This window comes from Mobula birostris, chromosome 21 (genome assembly GCF_030028105.1).
Source record: "Mobula birostris isolate sMobBir1 chromosome 21, sMobBir1.hap1, whole genome shotgun sequence".
Classification (NCBI taxonomy): domain Eukaryota; kingdom Metazoa; phylum Chordata; class Chondrichthyes; order Myliobatiformes; family Myliobatidae; genus Mobula; species Mobula birostris.
This window is the reverse complement of record NC_092390.1, coordinates 26,165,113-26,182,622: the sequence shown is the minus strand read 5'-3', so window position 1 is coordinate 26,182,622 and position 17,510 is coordinate 26,165,113. Positions and strand designations below refer to the sequence as shown.

The 17,510-nt window shown below is 40.4% G+C and overlaps 1 protein-coding gene across 2 annotated transcripts in view; it reads left to right on the top strand.

Moving 5' to 3' along the window:
- The window catches only part of cabcoco1 (ciliary associated calcium binding coiled-coil 1), a 100,551-nt gene that overhangs the window by 23,491 nt on the left and 59,550 nt on the right, over window positions 1–17,510 (top strand). For both annotated transcript variants that reach the window (XM_072239715.1, XM_072239716.1), the window contains exon 2: window positions 7,433–7,539. In XM_072239715.1, the coding sequence (XP_072095816.1) occupies window positions 7,433–7,539 (107 nt within the window). The remainder of the gene's footprint in view (window positions 1–7,432; window positions 7,540–17,510) is intronic.

Below are 17,510 nucleotides of genomic sequence, written 5' to 3'. Positions count from 1 at the left end.
ACAGGAAGGATGTGGAAGCCATAGAAAGGGTACAGAGGAGATTTACAAGGATGTTGCCTGGATTGGGGAGCATGCCTTATGAGAATAGGTTGAGTGAACTTGGCCCTTTCTCCTTGGAGCGACAGAGGATGAGAAGTGACCTGATAGAGGTGTACAAGATAATGAGAGGCATTGATCGTGTGGATAGTCAGAGGCTTTTTCCCCAGAGCTGAAATGGTTGGCACAAGAGGACACAGGTTTAAAGTGCTGGGGAGTAGGTACAGAGGAGATGTCAGGGATAAGTTTTTTGTACAAAGAGCGGTGAGTGCGTGGAATGGACTGCCGGCAACGGTGGTGGAGGCGGATACGATAGGGTCTTTTAAGAGACTTTTGGATAGATACATGGAGCTTAGAAAAAGTAGATGGCTATGGCTAAGCTTAGTAATTTCTAAGGTAGGGACATGTTCGGCACAACTTTGTGAGCCGAAGGGCCTGTATTGTGCTGTAGGTTTTCTATGTTTCTAAAGCAAAACAAGGCCCATTCCTCCCTCCCACCCACACATGTGCACAGTCCTTTAACCCCAGTACAGGCCTCTAGCCTTTAATAGATTCAGTCACTGTGTTTCAACCTTCCCAGTGGACTTGCAGAGATTTGCATTCTTGACTCCAGGGTCAAATTTCGAACTTTTGATTTGTCTTCAGGCCTTGATCCTTGGCATTGATCCTTTTCCCTTGTTTTTCCATGTTCCTATACAATTACTTTGTGGTTTCTTCCTTTTTCATGTATTAACCCAATTCTGTTTTGAAAGTTATCCCTGAATCTCCACTGCCTTTTCAGGGATATAGTACATTCTGCAAAAGAACCTGCTTTGTTTATAAACAAAGTCTCCTCATTTCACCTGGTTTAGTTGACGGCATAAATCTGTTTCCTCTGATTAGTAACTCTTCTGGCTTTATCATTCTACTACATCTCCACGGTCTTTTCATCCTTTCCAAAGTGTGGCACCCAGTTTTGGATACACTTTTCCAGCTAAGGCTTATAAAGGTTAAGCATTATTTTCTTCTTTTTCACTCAGTTACTCTGATTATAAAACAGAATAGTTTCAAAATATACTTTGTCACTTATTTACAACTTAAATGTAATGTGCAGAGTAATGGCACTAGCAGCTGCCTGTGCCATGTCATATTCTGATTCACCCAAAGCCAACAATCAGGATCCCAAAGCCCTCAACCAGGAATCAGCTGAAAAGAAAAAAAAACATAGTGTAATTTAATAATTGCAGAACTCAAGCTAGATATCACTTATTGTCCTGTTTCCTCTCTCCACTATTCTACTCCCCTGGGAAGTACCTCTCATTTACCCCAAATCTTTTTTACCCTTAATACTCCTCCACTCTCCTTCTCACAAATGTGACTCTTCTCCATTCTTCATCTATTCTATTCTTTCTGCGCTCCTCTTTCCTTTCAACATAATTTTGTAGGGTACCCTAATATTTAATATAATTTCATCTCATTACTTGACTTTATTTCTGATAGTTTTAATATTTGTTCATTTAATCAACCATTTCTTGAGTATTCATACAAGGTTCCTTTACCATGTATATAAAAATGTTATGAAAAGTATCCTGGCAATATTCTAAAGAAAATATATGTACACTCAGTGATCACTTTATTAGGTACAAGAGGACTAAGCGTATGTTCATGGTCTTCTGCTGCTGTCGCCCATCCATTAAGGTTCAACTTGTTGTGCTTTCAGAGATGCTCTTCTGCACACCGCTGTTTTAACACATGGTTATTTGAGTTGCTCTCCCATTCCTGTCAGCTTGACCCAGTGTGGCCATTCATCTTTGAACCCTTTCATTACTAAGGTGTTTTCGCCCACAGACCTGCTGCTGACTTTGTTTTTCAATTTGTGTTTTGCACCATTCTCTGTAAACTCTAGAGACTGTTGTGCATGAAAATCCCAGGAGATCAGCAGTTTCTGAGGTACTCAAATGTCCCTGTTTGGTACCAACAATTGTTAACATGGTTACCAACATGTTTAAAGTCATTTAGATTATATTTCATCCTCGTTATAATGTTTGGTCTGAATGACAACTGAACCTTTTGACAATGCTTTTATGCAATGATTGATGCCACTTGATTGGTTGATTAGATATTTACATTAATGAGTAGATGTACAGGTGTATCTAGTAAAGTGGCCACTGCATGCATTTTACCTATCTGTTGCAATAAGAAGTTCTTCCTTCTCTGCAATCCATATGTGAAGTAAATAACTTTCACCAATTTTCCCTTTAATGGACTGAGTTGTGGCTAATCTGGTAGAATAAACTGTACAGTTCAGTTTTCCTTGCAGTGAAAATTGCAATGGAGAGTGCACAGTTTTTATTTGGCAACTGTAAAATATTATCTTGATAAACATTGAAATAATTAAGTTAGGAAATGTATTTCTATTAATGTAATCATTTTTATCTCAATTATACAGCACCAATAAAAGCCTCACAATGATATTTAATGAAATAAAGAAGCCAGTTTTCAGTTCTTAATGTAAATGGAAAACAATAATTAGTCTGAAGTTAAAAGGATAGCTTTGCAAACAAACATACTGTAGCACCCAAGATGCCAGGTCACAGCACCTAGACTGATTTCTCAAAACTTGCATTGTAAAACAATGGGATTACTTAATTGGGCTTGTTTCAAACCAGACAATTTAGCTAAGTTACTTAGTTCAAGGAAGCTTGCAGACCAGATTGATATTATCACTTGGCATATCAAATGGCTGATCTCTTAATAGCATTGGATAATAAAGTTTTTTCAAAAATATTGCTTCCTCAGAATGTTTTAGTGGCTGTGACAGAGCTTTTGAAGCTGAACACAAATATAATTCCAGACTACTTGTACCACATAGATATTTTGAAAAACTAGAAAATAACTTTAATTGAATGTAATGCATTTAACTGCATGATAGTGCTGACACTTTGCAATGGTTCAACTCAGCTAAAAATGTTTTGTTGATGATTTTCATTTGTATTTGGTGTCTGAGACTTCTCGCTTAAGTGTCCAACAATAATCAGTCAGCATTGATGGATTCCAGTTGCTCTGATGCCATTTCTCCATGACCACAATGTTCTGGTGAAACCTTTCAATATTCTCATCACTGACAGCACCAAGATTTTCAGTGAAGAAGTATAAATGGGAATGAATGTTGCACTTCATGGTTTAGTATGCTTGAAGCATGTCGTCAACCAGCTGAGTAGTTTGGTGCTCTGAAGTTGCCAATAAAATTTTCAGCAAAATCTTTGACTGACGTCCATGTAATTTTCTCTTCGAATTGCCTGTCATTGATGACCTGTTTGATTTGTGGACCAACAAAAATGCCTTCCCTGATCTTGGCATCAGTTATTCTAACAAAGTATGAATTGAAATAACAAATATAGGCAATTTCAGAAAAAATGGTGCGTGTTAAGGAAATTTCATGTTGTTTTTTGTCACAAACAGGGGCAAATCTGCAGATGCTGGAAATCCAAGCAACACACACAAAATACTGGAGGAACTCAGCGGGCCAGGCAGCATCGACGGAAAAAAGTCTAATCGACGTTTCGGGCCAAGACCCTTCGTCAGCAGTGGAGACTTTTCATAAGTGCTGTCTGGCCTGCTGAGTTCCTCCAGCATTTTGTGTGTGTTGCATGGTGATTTTCAAGATCAGCAGCCTAAAAGTATTCAAGAAGCAAAATCTTTGTTATCCTGTGTAGTTGGAAGTTGTTTTCTCAGAGTCAGCTACATGGCATTAATTGCAGGAATCTGGGAACTCTGACCCCAGATGCTTTTTAGACCATTTGTGTAAAAAGGTATCTGGAAGATTATTATAAATGTGTACTGATAATTATATATAAAATATAATTACAGACGCATGAGAGAGGAGCTGGGCAAAATTCCTGAAAAGGAGCAGTAGCAAGGATGATGGCAGAGGAGCAATGGCTGAAATTTCTGGGAGTAATGTAGGATATATATGTCCCAAAGAGGAAGAAGTATTCTAAAGGCAGGATAACACAACTGTGCTGACAAGAGAAGTCAAAGCCAACATAAAAGCCAACAACTGAGCAAAAATTAGTGGGAAGTTAGAGGATTGGAAAGCATTTAAAAACCAACAGAAGTCAATTAAAAAAAACTATGAAGAGGGAATAAATGGAATACAAAGGTAAGCTAGCCAATAATATAAAAGGGGATACCAAGAGTTTCTTAAGATATATAAAGTATAAAACAGAAGTAAGAGTAGATATCAGACTACTGGAAAATGATGCAGGAGAAAAAGTAATGGGGGATAAGGAAATGGCAGATGAACTGAATAAGTATTTTGCCTCAAACTTCACTGTGGAAGGTACTAGTAATATGCTAGAAGTCTGAGTGTGTCAGGTAGCAGAAGTGTTTGAAGTTGCCATTACTAGGAAGAAGGCTTTTGGGTAACTGAAGGGTCTGAAGGTAGATAGGTCACCTGCACCAGATGGTATACACCCCAGGGTTCTGAAAGAGATGGCTGAAGATATTGTGGAGGCATTAGTAATGATCTTTCAAGAATCAACTGATTCTGATGAAATGGAAGATTACAAATGTCATTCCATTCATCAAGATGGGAGAGAGGCAGGAGAAAATATTATAAACTAGTTGGTCTGACCTTGGTGGTTGGGAGGATGTTGGAATCAATAGTTAAGGATGTGGTTTTGCAGTTCTTGGAGGCATATGATAAAATAGGCCGTAGTCAGCATGGTTTCCTAATGGAAAAATCTTGCCTGACAAATCTGTTGGAATTCTTTGTAGAAATAAGAAGCAGGATAGACAAAGGAGAATTAATGGATGTTACTTACTTGGATTTTCAGAAGGCCTTTGATAAGGTGTCACACAAAAGCTTGCTTAACAAGAGCTCATGGTGTTATAGGAAAGATACCAGCATGGATAGACCATTGGCTGATTGGCAGGAGGCAAAGAGTGGGAATAAAGGGAACCTTTTCTAGTTGGCTGCCAGTGACTAGTAGTGTTCCACAAGAGTTTGTGTTGAGACCCCTGATTTTTGTGTTACACGTCAATGATTTGGATGACAGAATTGATGGCTTTGTGGCCAAGTTTGTAGATGATACGAAGTTAGGTGGAGGGGCAGGTAGTTTTGAGGAAGTAGAAAGGCTACAGGAGGACTTAGGTAGATTAAGAAAATGGGCAAAGAAGTGGCAAATGAATACAGTGTCAGGAAGTGCATTTTGGTGGAGGAAATAAAAGTGTAGACTATTTTCTAAATGGAGAGAAAATTCAAAAATCTTAAATGCAAAGGGACTTGGGAGTCATCGTGCAGGATTCCTTAAAGGTTAACTTGCAGATTGAGTCAATGGTGTGGAAGGCAAAAATGATGTTACATTCATTTTGAGAGGGCTAGAATATAAAACTAAGGATGTAATAGCTTTATAAGGCATTGTCGAGGCCTCACTTGGAGATTAGTGAGCAGTTTTGGGCCCGTTATCTAAGAAAGGATGTGCTGACATTGGAGAGAGTTCAAAGAAGTTCACAAAAATGATTTAGGAATGACTGGAATTCAGAAGAATGAGGGGTCGCATCACTGAAATCTATCAAATGTTGAAAGACGTCAATAGAGTGGATGTGGAGCGGATGTTTCCTGTGGTGGGGGAGTCTAAGACCAAAGGACACAGCCTCAGAGTAGAGGGACATCCTTTTAGAACAAAGTTGAGGAAGAATTTCTTTAGCCAGAGTGTGGTGTCTTTGTGGAATTCATTGCCACAGATGGCTGTGGAGGAATAGCAATCGGGTATATTTAAGGCAGAGTATGATAGAGTATGAAGGGATACAGGGAGAAGGCAGGAGGTTGCGGCTGAGAAGGTAAATGGATCAGCCATGATGAAATGGCAGAGCAGACTCAGTGGGCCAAATGGCCTAATTTTGCTCCTGTTTCTTATGGTCTTATGGTGTGAAGTCATTCCAGTGGCAAAAAAAAAAACAAAGTAAATATAGGGAGCAGTCAGGTCCAGGAACATCAAGAAGGATAACAGAAAGATGGGGGACTAGAATCTATTCCTTTGCCTTCGATTTCTGCAATGAACCATTCATTCGTCTGTGAGTCAATGGTATTTTTTTTGGTTATAGGAATTGTATCCGTGTTTTGGTAATCCTTTGTGTTTTAGAAATCATTTGTAATTTGGAAATCTTATATAAGATAGAAAACCAATGTGAGTATTAGATGTATTTTAAGAATTTTGTCTGGATGTAAAGTTCAAAAGTTCAAAGTAAATTTTTAATCTAAGTACATGTATGTCACAATATACAACCCTCAGTTTCATTTTCTTGCAGGCATTCTCAATAAATCTTTAGAATAGTAATCAGTACAGAATCAGTGAAAGACTGCACCAACTTGGGCAATCAATCAGTGTGCGAAAGACAACAAACTGAACAAATACAAAAAGAAAGAAATAATAATAAATAAATAAGCATAAATATTGAGAACGTGAGATGAAGAGTCCTTGAAAGTGAGTCCATTGGTTGTGGGAACATTTCAATGATGGGGCAAGTGAAGATGAGTAAAATTATCCCCTTTGGTTCAAATGCCTGATGGTTAAGGGGTAATAACTGTTCCTGAACCTCATATGTGAGTCATGAGGCTTCTGTACTTCCTCCTTGATGTCAGCAGCAAGAAGAGAGCATGTCCTAGGTACCAGGGGTTCCTGATGATGGATAATACTTTCCTGCAACAGCGTTTCATGTAGATATACTCAAAGATAGGGAGGGTGTTACCCATGATGGACTGGGCCATATATCCTTTTTTTGTAGGATTTTCTGTTCAACAAATGCATTGATGTTTCTATGCCAGCTGTGATGCAGTCAGTCAATGTACTCTCCAATACACATCTATAGAAGTTTGTCAAAGTATTAGATTTCATGCCAAATCTTCGCAAACTCCTGAGGAGTGTGTCACTAAATATAAATGAACTGTGTTTAGATTAGTTTGTTAGCTGGTGAGGGTACCCATAACTATCTATAACTGGGTAGGGCTTAAGATCATTGTTTGAATTTAGAACTTCACAGTCAGCAAACCTAATACTAACAGCCACACCGGCATTAACTGTGTAGAAGAAATGGTGACATTCAGGTTCTACATTAAACCTGATAAGTTTCATATGGCAGTGAAATCATCATAGTTATGAACTGATAAGAGTTTTTATTGTGATAAAAAGAATTATGAACGTAGCTGCATTATCCCTGTAGTCAGATAATTTGTTGATTTGCTGTAGAGTTACATATAGGCACATTTTTCATGAAACAAAGGCTAAGTTCTACAAATAAAACATAATGAACATCTGATACTGACTTCATATTCATATATGTATAGCACCAATAAATCCACATTATAGTGACTCATTGTGATTTACTGAAAATTATGTTTCTGTTTATTAAATAGATTGAAGAGGTCACTGTGAGGGAAAAAGAAAACCCACTGGCCTGGAAATTTATCTCCTTTCCCGAGATGTCTGAACTTGCACGATTAAAAGTGGATTTAGTTGAGAAGTAAGTAGTAAAGACCACTTTAAACTCTTCAAAAACATTCAATTATATCTTCTCTTTGTAAATACTACTTAAAGAATAAATGTTTTGGAAGGTTTGGGAATGGAATATTTAGGGTAGTGCTATACAGCCAGCAAGGACTACAGAATGGAGATTCCCAATCATCAGTGTTTGGATGGCCATTTTCATTCTCCAGTTCTTTGCAGATACCATGTTGGTGCAGAGGAACTACTTGCATGTATAGTGATGTCATGTGGTGTATAATGCTAGATTAACTTCACATGCACAAGAATCTACCACTAAAATACAGCATAAAGATCACATGAAACATAAAGCAGGTCTTAACTAAATTTGAGAAGTTGACTTTGAGTCACTTGCCATTTTTAGACCATAAGACATGGGAGCAGAATTAGGTCATTTGGCCCATCGAGTCCACTTCGCCATTCAATCATGGCTGATCCTTTATTCCCCTCCTCAGCCCCACTCCCAGGCCTTCTCCCCATAACCTTTGATGCCATGTTCAATGAAGACCCTATCAAGTTCTGCCTTAAATACACCCAACGACCTGGCCTCCACAGCTGCCTGTGGAAATAAATTCCACAAACTCACCACCCCCAGCTAAAGAAATTTTTCCGCATCTGTTTTAAATGGACATCCCTCTATGAGGCTGTGCCCTCTTATCCTAGACTCCCCCACCATGGAAAACACCCTTTCCACATCTACTCTGTCTAGGCCTTTCAACATTCGAAATGTTTCAATGAGATTTCCCCTCATCCTGAGTTCCAGCGAGTACAGACCCAGAGCTTTCAAACGTTCCTCATATGATAACCCTTTCATTCCTGGAATCATCCTTGTGAATCTCCTCTGAACCCTCTCCAATACCAGCACATCTTTTTTTAGATGAGGAGCCCAACACTGTTCACAGTACTCAAGGCAAGGCCTTGCCAGTGCTTTATAAAGCCTCAGTATCACATCCCTGCTGTTGTATTCTAGACCACTTGAAATGAATGCTACCATTGCATTTGCCTTCTGCACCACCGACTCTACCTGCAATTTAACCTTTAGGGTGTTTTGCACAAGGACTCCCAAGTCCCTTTGCATCTCAGATTTTTAGATTTTCTCTCCATTTACAAAGTAGTCTGCACATTTATTTCTACTACCAAAGTGCATGACCATGCATTTTCCAACGTTGTATTTCATTTGCCACTCTCTTGCTCATTCTCCTAATCTGTTAAGTCCTTCTGCAGCCTACCTGTCACCAATCTTTGTAACATCTGCAAACTTTGCAACAAAGCCATCTATTCCATCATCTAAATCATTGATATGCAGCATAAAAAGAAGTGGTCCCAACATCGACCCATGTGGATTTCCACTAGTCACTGGCAGCCAAACAGAAGAGGATTCTATTATTCCCACGTATTGCCTCCTATCAATCAGCCAATGCTCTAATCATGTCAGTAACTTTCCTGTAATCCCATGGGCTCTTAACTTGGTAAGCAGCCTCATGTGTGGGACCTCGTCAAAAGCCTTCTGAAAGTCCAAATTTACAACATCCACAGCATCCCCTTAATTTAACATATGTGTAATCTCCTCAAAGAATTCCAACAGGTTTGTCAGACAAGATTTTCCGTTAAGGAAACCACACTAACTTTGTCCTATCTTGTCCTGTGTCGCCCAGTACTTCATAACCTCATCCTTAACAATTGACTCTAACATCTTCCCAACCACTGAGGTCAGGCTAACTGGTCTATAATTTCTTTCTTGTTGTCTTCATCCTTTCTTAAAGAGTGGAGTGATGTTTGCAATTTTCCAGTCCTCTGGCACCATGTGAGAGTCCAATGATTTTTGTAAGATCATTACTAATGCCTCCACAATCTGTACCGCTACCTCTATCAGAATCCTAGGGTGCAGTTCATCTGGTCCAGGTGACTTAGGTATCCTTGGGCCTTTTAGTTTATTGAGCACCTTCTCCCTTGTAATAGTAACTGCGCTCAGTTCTCTTCCCTCACACCCTTCAATATCTGACACACTGCTAGAATCGCCTCTGATTTGGGCCGACATTTACGTGCCGGGCAGCACCTAAATAATTAGCTTGTTTATTTCGGCTTTTTTCTTAAAGACATGCTGGGTGCCTCCCGGCTACCGCTGCATTCTCCGCGAATCGGTATCTGTCCGCGGCCCAGAGGTTGGGACCACTGGGGTGTCATCTCATCGTCGATCAGGGCAGGCAGGTAATCTTCTTCTATGTCTGCCTGCCTTGATTTCGAAGGTCAAGGTTCGTCGTCAGCTGTGGCTGATGTGGAAGGCTTGAAAAACGACAGTATGCTTGACTGCTTAGCCTTGCACATTTTTCTATCATACAGTTCTTTGTAAATTATCTTGCAAATATGCCCTAAACCGATGTACCTTTTCAAAATTAAAGTTGTATTTTATCATTGCAGTGAAAATCTCACTCAGTTGTTTCACGTTCAGTTCCTGGACGACTTCACTTTCGGTCCATTCGCTACTGTGTTCAGTTTCGATTGTTATACTTCCCTCTTCATCTATCAGTTCTTGGTCATGGGATGCCAAAACCTCTTCAACATCATCTTCATCAGCTTCCACAAGCCAAGCTCACTTTGTCCTTACTTCGTTCACCACGATCGAAACGCTTAATTATGTCTAGTTTTATGCTAAGTGCAACACCCTTACGAGTTCTTTTAGGCTTTTCCGATACCTTAGAACTCATCTTGCAAACGGCTGCTCACAGGCACTTGTTTAAGTAATGCTCGCGAGAATGCCGTTCCAAATCAGGGGAGAGCGTGCTACTTTTTTTCGCGCGCTGCTTTTTACGTAACAGTGAAAACACCTTCTGTTAGCGAAAACAGGGAACTAATGTAGGTCTTTCGTAACAACGAGGTTCCGTAAAGCGAACGTTCGAAAAGCGGCGGACACCTGCATAACACTTTGAGTACTACATTTGCTACCGTTTGTGATTCTACATTCCTAATGCACTGTTACTCACCCTGTTGGCTGCCATTATGTCCTATCATCTGCCTGTCCTTCCTGACAATTTGACTGCACATTATCTTTGCTGTTTTACCATCTGTCGTATCCTGAATCCCTTTACCCAGGTTCCCATTCACCTGCCAAATTAGTTTAAACCCTCTCCAACAGCTCTAACAAACCTGCCCACGAGAATATTGATTCCCCTCAGATTCAGGTGCAACACATCACTTATGAACAGATCATACCTCCCTCAGAAGAGATCTCAATGATCAAAGAACCTGACACTCTGCCCCCTGCACCAGCTTCTCAGCCACACATTAATTTGCCAAATCATCCTGTTTCTACCCTCACCAGCACATAGCACAGGCATCAATCCAGAAATTACTACCTGCTTCTCAGTTTTTTACCTAGCTCTCTCAATTCTCTTTTCAGGACCTCTTTGCTTTTCCTTCCTATGTTATTGGTACTAATATGTACCAAGACATCTATCTGGCTGCTCTTCCTCCCTCTCCGAAATGTTGCGAACGCGATCTGAGATGTTCCTGACCCTGGCACCTGGGAGGCAACATACCATTTGGGTGTCCCGTTCACGTCCACAGAATCTCCTGTCTGTTCCCCTGACTAATGAGTCACTTTTCGACACTTTAGAGTTTGTCCAATGGCTTCCACAGACTTATAAGTTAGGCTGCTTTGGTTCATGTGGTAACAAATATGCAGTAAATGTTTAAAGCATGATTATTAGCCCAAACATTGATTTGAAGAGTGGATGCAGGAGTGCCTTTATGTGATCAATGTTTATCAATCTATCATTATGTTTCCATAATCAATGGAATATTATTAGTGGTCTTTGTTAATGGAGGACAATGTTTTCAATAATCTAAGTGAAAAGGGACATTATTTTCCATTTAGGCAAAGACACTGTGTTGGTTGGCCATTGATTTCGACGAAGACAATTGTGTTTGTCCAGAACGTCTGATGTGTTTGTGGAGGTGACTTAAGAGGCCAATTCTTGAACAACATAGACATTAACAGTAGGGAAAGGGAGTTACCGTGATACTTTAGACACTGCTGTTGCTGCTGCTGCTTTCTTCTTTTGGGCGGTCTCCAGGTTTGCGTGCCACCTATCTTCTAAAGCCCAATTTATACTTCTGCGTCAAATGTACGTCGTGGGTACCGCGTACCCTATGCCGTAGGGTGACATGCACCTCCCCAAAAATGTAACTCACATGTCGCGGCGATGCAGACCACAACAACTGTGATTGGTCCGCTTGGTAGCATCGCATTTCCTCCTACGCATTTCTGGTTGCTTTTCTCTGCCACGTCTGTACACTGATGCGAAATAAATGGTTGGAGACGATGAACCAAATTGTCAAATCTACCTGCCGACTTTCAAAAATATTTGAAATGCATTTCCTTGTTATGTCTCTCATGAAGAAACGCAACACAGCGACATAGAAACCCCACCACCAACTAGCATTTTGGCGGTGAATTGCAGAGCGACGCAGACACAACTATGCATGCTCGCTACGACGTAGGGCTACGCAGAAGTATAAATCAGGCCTATGGCGTAGCCCGTGCACACAAGTATAAATCAGCCTTAAGTTGCTGTGAGCAAATTTACCCAAGGCGCGCTATTGTGCTGGTTTAGCATGTGGTCACATTGATCTCTTTATCCAAGGAACCATCACAGGAGATGACACTGCCAAGGTATTTAAATTCCTTTCCTACCCCCTGTGTTATGCCTTTGATGGTGATGGAAAGCAGCACAGCCTTGATTCCAGGAGCAGGCTGTGAAATAAGGCCTCTGTTTTGTCCAGACTGATGGCCTCACCATCAGAATGGACAAAACCATCTCACCATCAGGGCAAGGTCTGTGAGGTGAGATAAAGTGATAACTTTGTTGAGAATCTTGTTTAAATGAAAGATGGAATGAAATGGATGGTAGAAGCACATGATTCCATGAACGAGTGCAGCTTAGATTCACTAGAATCATAGAATATGATATTGGGGACAAGTTTGGAAAACTGGGCTACATTTACTGCAAAGTAAAAGTCTGAGAAAGAACAATAGAAAGTGTTGAAATGATGACGGGGTACTGCTGGGCTAGACTTACCCAGGCATCATCCCTGAAGAAGATGGCAGAGTTTGTCATAGAAACGTTGGTTATAATCGATACCTGTACCTGGCTTGAAGCCCAAGAAGAGTTTATTCATCAAATACGCCTGGAAAACACCAGATGCTTTTTCATACAGTACGTATGTCCCAAGGATTATAGAGTTGTACAGCAAAACCCCTTTGATCCACCATGTACATGCTGACCTTTTAGTCCATGTAGACAAATCCCATTTGTCCACTTTAGAAAAGTATCCTTGTCAAAGTGCCTCTTAAACATGGTGATTGTGTCTGATTCTACAATCTCTTCTGTCATGATACTACTCCATGCATTAAAAAAAGTCTTTCAAGACTCCTTCCTCTCTCTGTAAACCTCTAGTTTTTTGACATGCCTACCATGGTCAAAGGATTTGACAATCTACTCATGAAATGAGTAGAATTTTATATACCTCCATCAGGATCCCCCTCGACCTCTTTCACTCTGAAGAAAAAAGACCCAGCTTATCTAACCTCTTCCTATAACTGAAATTCCCCAATACATGTAAAATCCTGGTGAACGCTTATCTGAGTGCAAGCCTGTGTTCAGAAGCCCTGAATTTCCACCCGGTTAAGTGGGTGAAAACAGATCTGTTTGGTTTTACATGTCTTCTCCCACACTGCACTCCTCAATAGTCCCAATAATTGCAGTTAGTCACAAGGGAAGTATATTTGTTATATAAAGATATACAGAGTTCTGTATAAATTAACTGTATTTGCATCTCAAAGAATTAGCTACAGGATGTGAGCTTTCAGAGCAAGTATTTCCTGAGATAAAAGATTGTTTGAGAAAATCAACAGTGGCTTTTAATTTATTTGTAGTTACATATAACAACATTAGTGCTCTTTAAACTTAGGTCAGGATCTCATGTATACAGTATCACAAATAAATATAATCTCAAATAAATCACTAATTTAGTACTGCAGAATGTAAGCATATATTTTCTTTCAAATCTTGCTAACGTGACATTGTGAGAAACATCTATTAATTGAACTAAATAGAAAAACATCTTTAAAATTCTCTATTGTAATTCAAATTAAGTATACAAAATTACTTGTATCTCATTTGTTTTCAGAATCTTATACTGGTGTCCCCTGCTTTTCAAACGTTCGTTTTATGAAACCTCACTGTTACGAAAGACCTACATTAGTTACCTGTTTTCGATAACAGAAGGTGTTTTCACTGTTACGAAGAAAGGCAGTGCGTGAAAAAAAAGCCGTGCGCAATAAAAAAATCGCGTGCACCCCGAGCAGCTACACTCCCCCGGATTCGGAACAGCATTCTCGCCGGCATTGCTTAAGCACGTGCCTGTGAGCAGCCATTAGCAAGATGAGTCCTAAGGTATTGGAAAAGCCTAAAAGAGCTCGTAAGGGTGTTACACTTAGCGTAAAACTAGACATAATTAAGCGTTTCGATCGTCGTGAACGAAGTAAGGACAAAGTGAGTTTGGCTTGTGGAAGCTGACGAAGATGATGTTGAAGAGGTTTTGGCATCCCATGACCTAGAACTGATAGATGAAGAGCTGATGCAATTGGAAGAGGAAAGGATAACAATTGAAACCGAATTCAGTAGCGAAAGTGAAGTTGTCCAGGAGCTGAACATGAAGCAACTGCGTGAGATTTTCGCTGTAATGATGAAATACGACTTTAATTTTGAAAAGATACATCAGTTTAGGGCATATTTGCAGGATGGTTTGAGTGCTTACAAAGAACTGTATGATCTAAAAATGCACGAGGCTAAGCAGTCAAGCAAGCCTTCCACATCAGCCACAGCAGACAACAAACCTCAACCTTCGACATCGAGGCGGGCAGTCATAGGAGAAGATGAGCTGCCTGCCCTAATGGAAACAGATGACAATGAGATGACACCTCAGTGTCCCACCACCCCAAACCCCGGGCCGCAGATAGATACCGATTCGCGGAGAATGAAGCAGTAGCCGGGAGGCACACAGCACATCTTTAAGAAAAAAGCTGAAATAAACAAGCTAATTAATTAGGTGCCACCCAGCATGTAAATGTCGGCCCAGATCAGAGACGATTGCCGATTGTTGTATGTTACTGTTATTTTAGGTTTTATGTGTTATTTGGCATGATTTGGTTGGTTATTTTTGGGTCTGCGAACGCTCACAAAATTTTCCCATATAAATAAATGGTAATTGCTTCTTCGCTTTACGACATTCCAGCTTACGAACCGTTTCATAGGAACGCTGTACCTTCGGATGGCGGGGGAAATCTGTATAAGATTTCATGGTGCAAATGGAAATCAGACACAGTTTAGGACAATAAATATCATTTGTAAGTCAATTACTGCAGTCCAGAATTTGGATTGCTTAGTATTGGTATTGTTTAGCTGCTATTTATTCAAAGATGATTTTTTTTAACCTCTGAATCAGGATGTATGTGCAGTGATTGTTAGATAGAATTGCTCATTACAAAATTGGACCAGGCACTCCTGGTCGCAATTCAAAGGTTTCAAAGGTACATTTAATCTCTGAGAAATGTATACAATATACAGCCTGGAATGCTTTTTCTTTGCAACCATCCACGAAAACAGAGGAGTGTCCCCAAAGAATGAATGACAGTTAAGTGTTAGAACCCCAAAGTCCCCACCATCTCCCCTCCCTCCTGCACATAAATGGCAGCAAGCAATAATCCCCCCCTCCCCCTCGACAAAAAAAAAGCATCGGCACCCGCTACCAAGCACTCAAGCATGAGCAAAGACGCAGACTTGCAGTTACCCCAAAGACTACTTGTTCACCCGGTATTCGACATACCACAGGCTCTCTCTCTCCCTAACATGCCTGATATTTTGCTGTATTTCTATCCATACAGTCTAATGTTGGAGTTCCAAGCACCACACAAAACTGATCTAGAACAGCTTGAATATAATTAGGAGCATAGCATACTAGTTTGTTTCTTAGCTTACTCCTTCAAGGAACACTTGGCTGTTTAAGCATCTTCGAAACTGACTGTGGGCTGTTCAGGCAACACTCAAGATCCACAGACTGTGTTCATAGTGAGTGCTTCTCCTCCATTTGGATGCCTTGGCTGTGATACCAATGGCGATACTGCATTACTGGATTATAAAGTTAGCCAGCTGGGAGTCTAACGAGAGGGAAAACAATAAGCACATTTATAAAGACTATACTCTGAGAAAATCTATAGAGATGACACATCCTGTCTGGACCTCTCAGCTGAATAATGGGCCTCAACATGATGCCAGCTGGTGGTTCCCTAAGGAACTGCTAGTTAGCTGCAGTGCTTATGCCAGTATGTTTTGGATATTTATGCCTGCATGCTTCATGGATATCAGGAAAACGCTGAAAATCAGAAGTATGCACATCTGAGTCGAGAGGAGTCTTGAGAGTCACTAAGCCAAGGACACTAGTCTGTCAAAGTGGCCCATACAAAATGCTGGAGGAACTCAGCAGGCCAGACAGCATCTATGGAAAGGAGTACCGTCGATATTTGGGGTCGAGACCCTTCAGCATTTTGTGTGTGTTGCTTGGATTTCCAGCATCTGCAGATTTTCTCTTATTTATCAAAGAGGCCCCATTTGTTTATGTTACTCGCCTTCGTTTAGAAACAAAAGCTGGCAATATTTCGTGTATTTCTCTTTATTTGTTTTCGAGTCATAGTATGATACAGTGCAGAACAGGCCCTTCAGCCTATTGAAATGATTCTTGCCATCAAGTCCCCTAATCTTACACTAACCCACTTTATTCTCCCCACATTCCCACCAATTCTCCACAAATTTTACCACCTACAAATGCACTAGGGGCTCAATTTACAGAGGCCAAATAACTGGCCTGTCCATATGTCTTTGAGATGTGGAAAGAAGCCAGGGTACCTGGATTCAGATTCAAATTTGCATGTGCATGGAGACATAGTGAAAATGTGTCTTTTGCATTAACAACCAACACACCCATGGATGTGTAAAGGGGGTCATGGACGAACATGCAATGGAATGGGGATAGGAATTGAAATGGTTGGCCACCGGGAAATTGCGCTTTTTGTGTTTGGAGCTGAGGTGCTCAACAAAGCAGTCTCCTGATCTACATCACGTCTCATCAGTGTAGAGGAGACTGTACCGGGAGTAATGGATACAGTGGATGACTCAACAGATTAATATGTGAATTGTTGCCTCACCTGGAAACAAGGGTTTGGGGCCCTGAATGGAGGTGAGAGAGAAAATGAACGGACAGGTGTGGCACTTCTGCCACTTTCAGGGATAACTGCTGGGAGGGATGAATGGACAGGGGAATCACAGAGTGTAAAGTGCCACACCAGAATGACAGATGTGGTTTGATATCTTAGTGGTATATCAAAATGCCTCCTGGGTGTCTGTTTCTGGCTACTAGAAGGCTGGTTCCTTTCCTTTTGAGTTAATACTGGTGTCATTTTAATGATCAGAAACAGATTTTGCATATAAAGAAGGTGTCAAACAATTTAGAGCAGATCTCACATTTGTGTCTTTTACTTAGAAGTGACTGTGATAATACTGCAACCAGAACAAGCAAGGAATAAACACATGAAATAATAATCAACTCAGTAGCCACTTTATGAGGTATACCTGCTGCTGCTTGTTAATGCAAATATCTCATCAGCCAATCATGTGGCAGAAACTCAATGCATAAAAACATGCAGACATTGTCAAGAAGTTTATTTGTTGTTCAGACCAAAGATTACAATGGGGAAGAAATGTGATATAAGTGACTTTGTGCAATGGTTGATTCTGGATGCCAGATTTGAGTAACTCAGAAACTGCTGATCTCCTGGAGTTTTTACATACAACAGTCTCTAAAGTTTACAGAGAATGGTGTAAAAAGCAAAAAAAA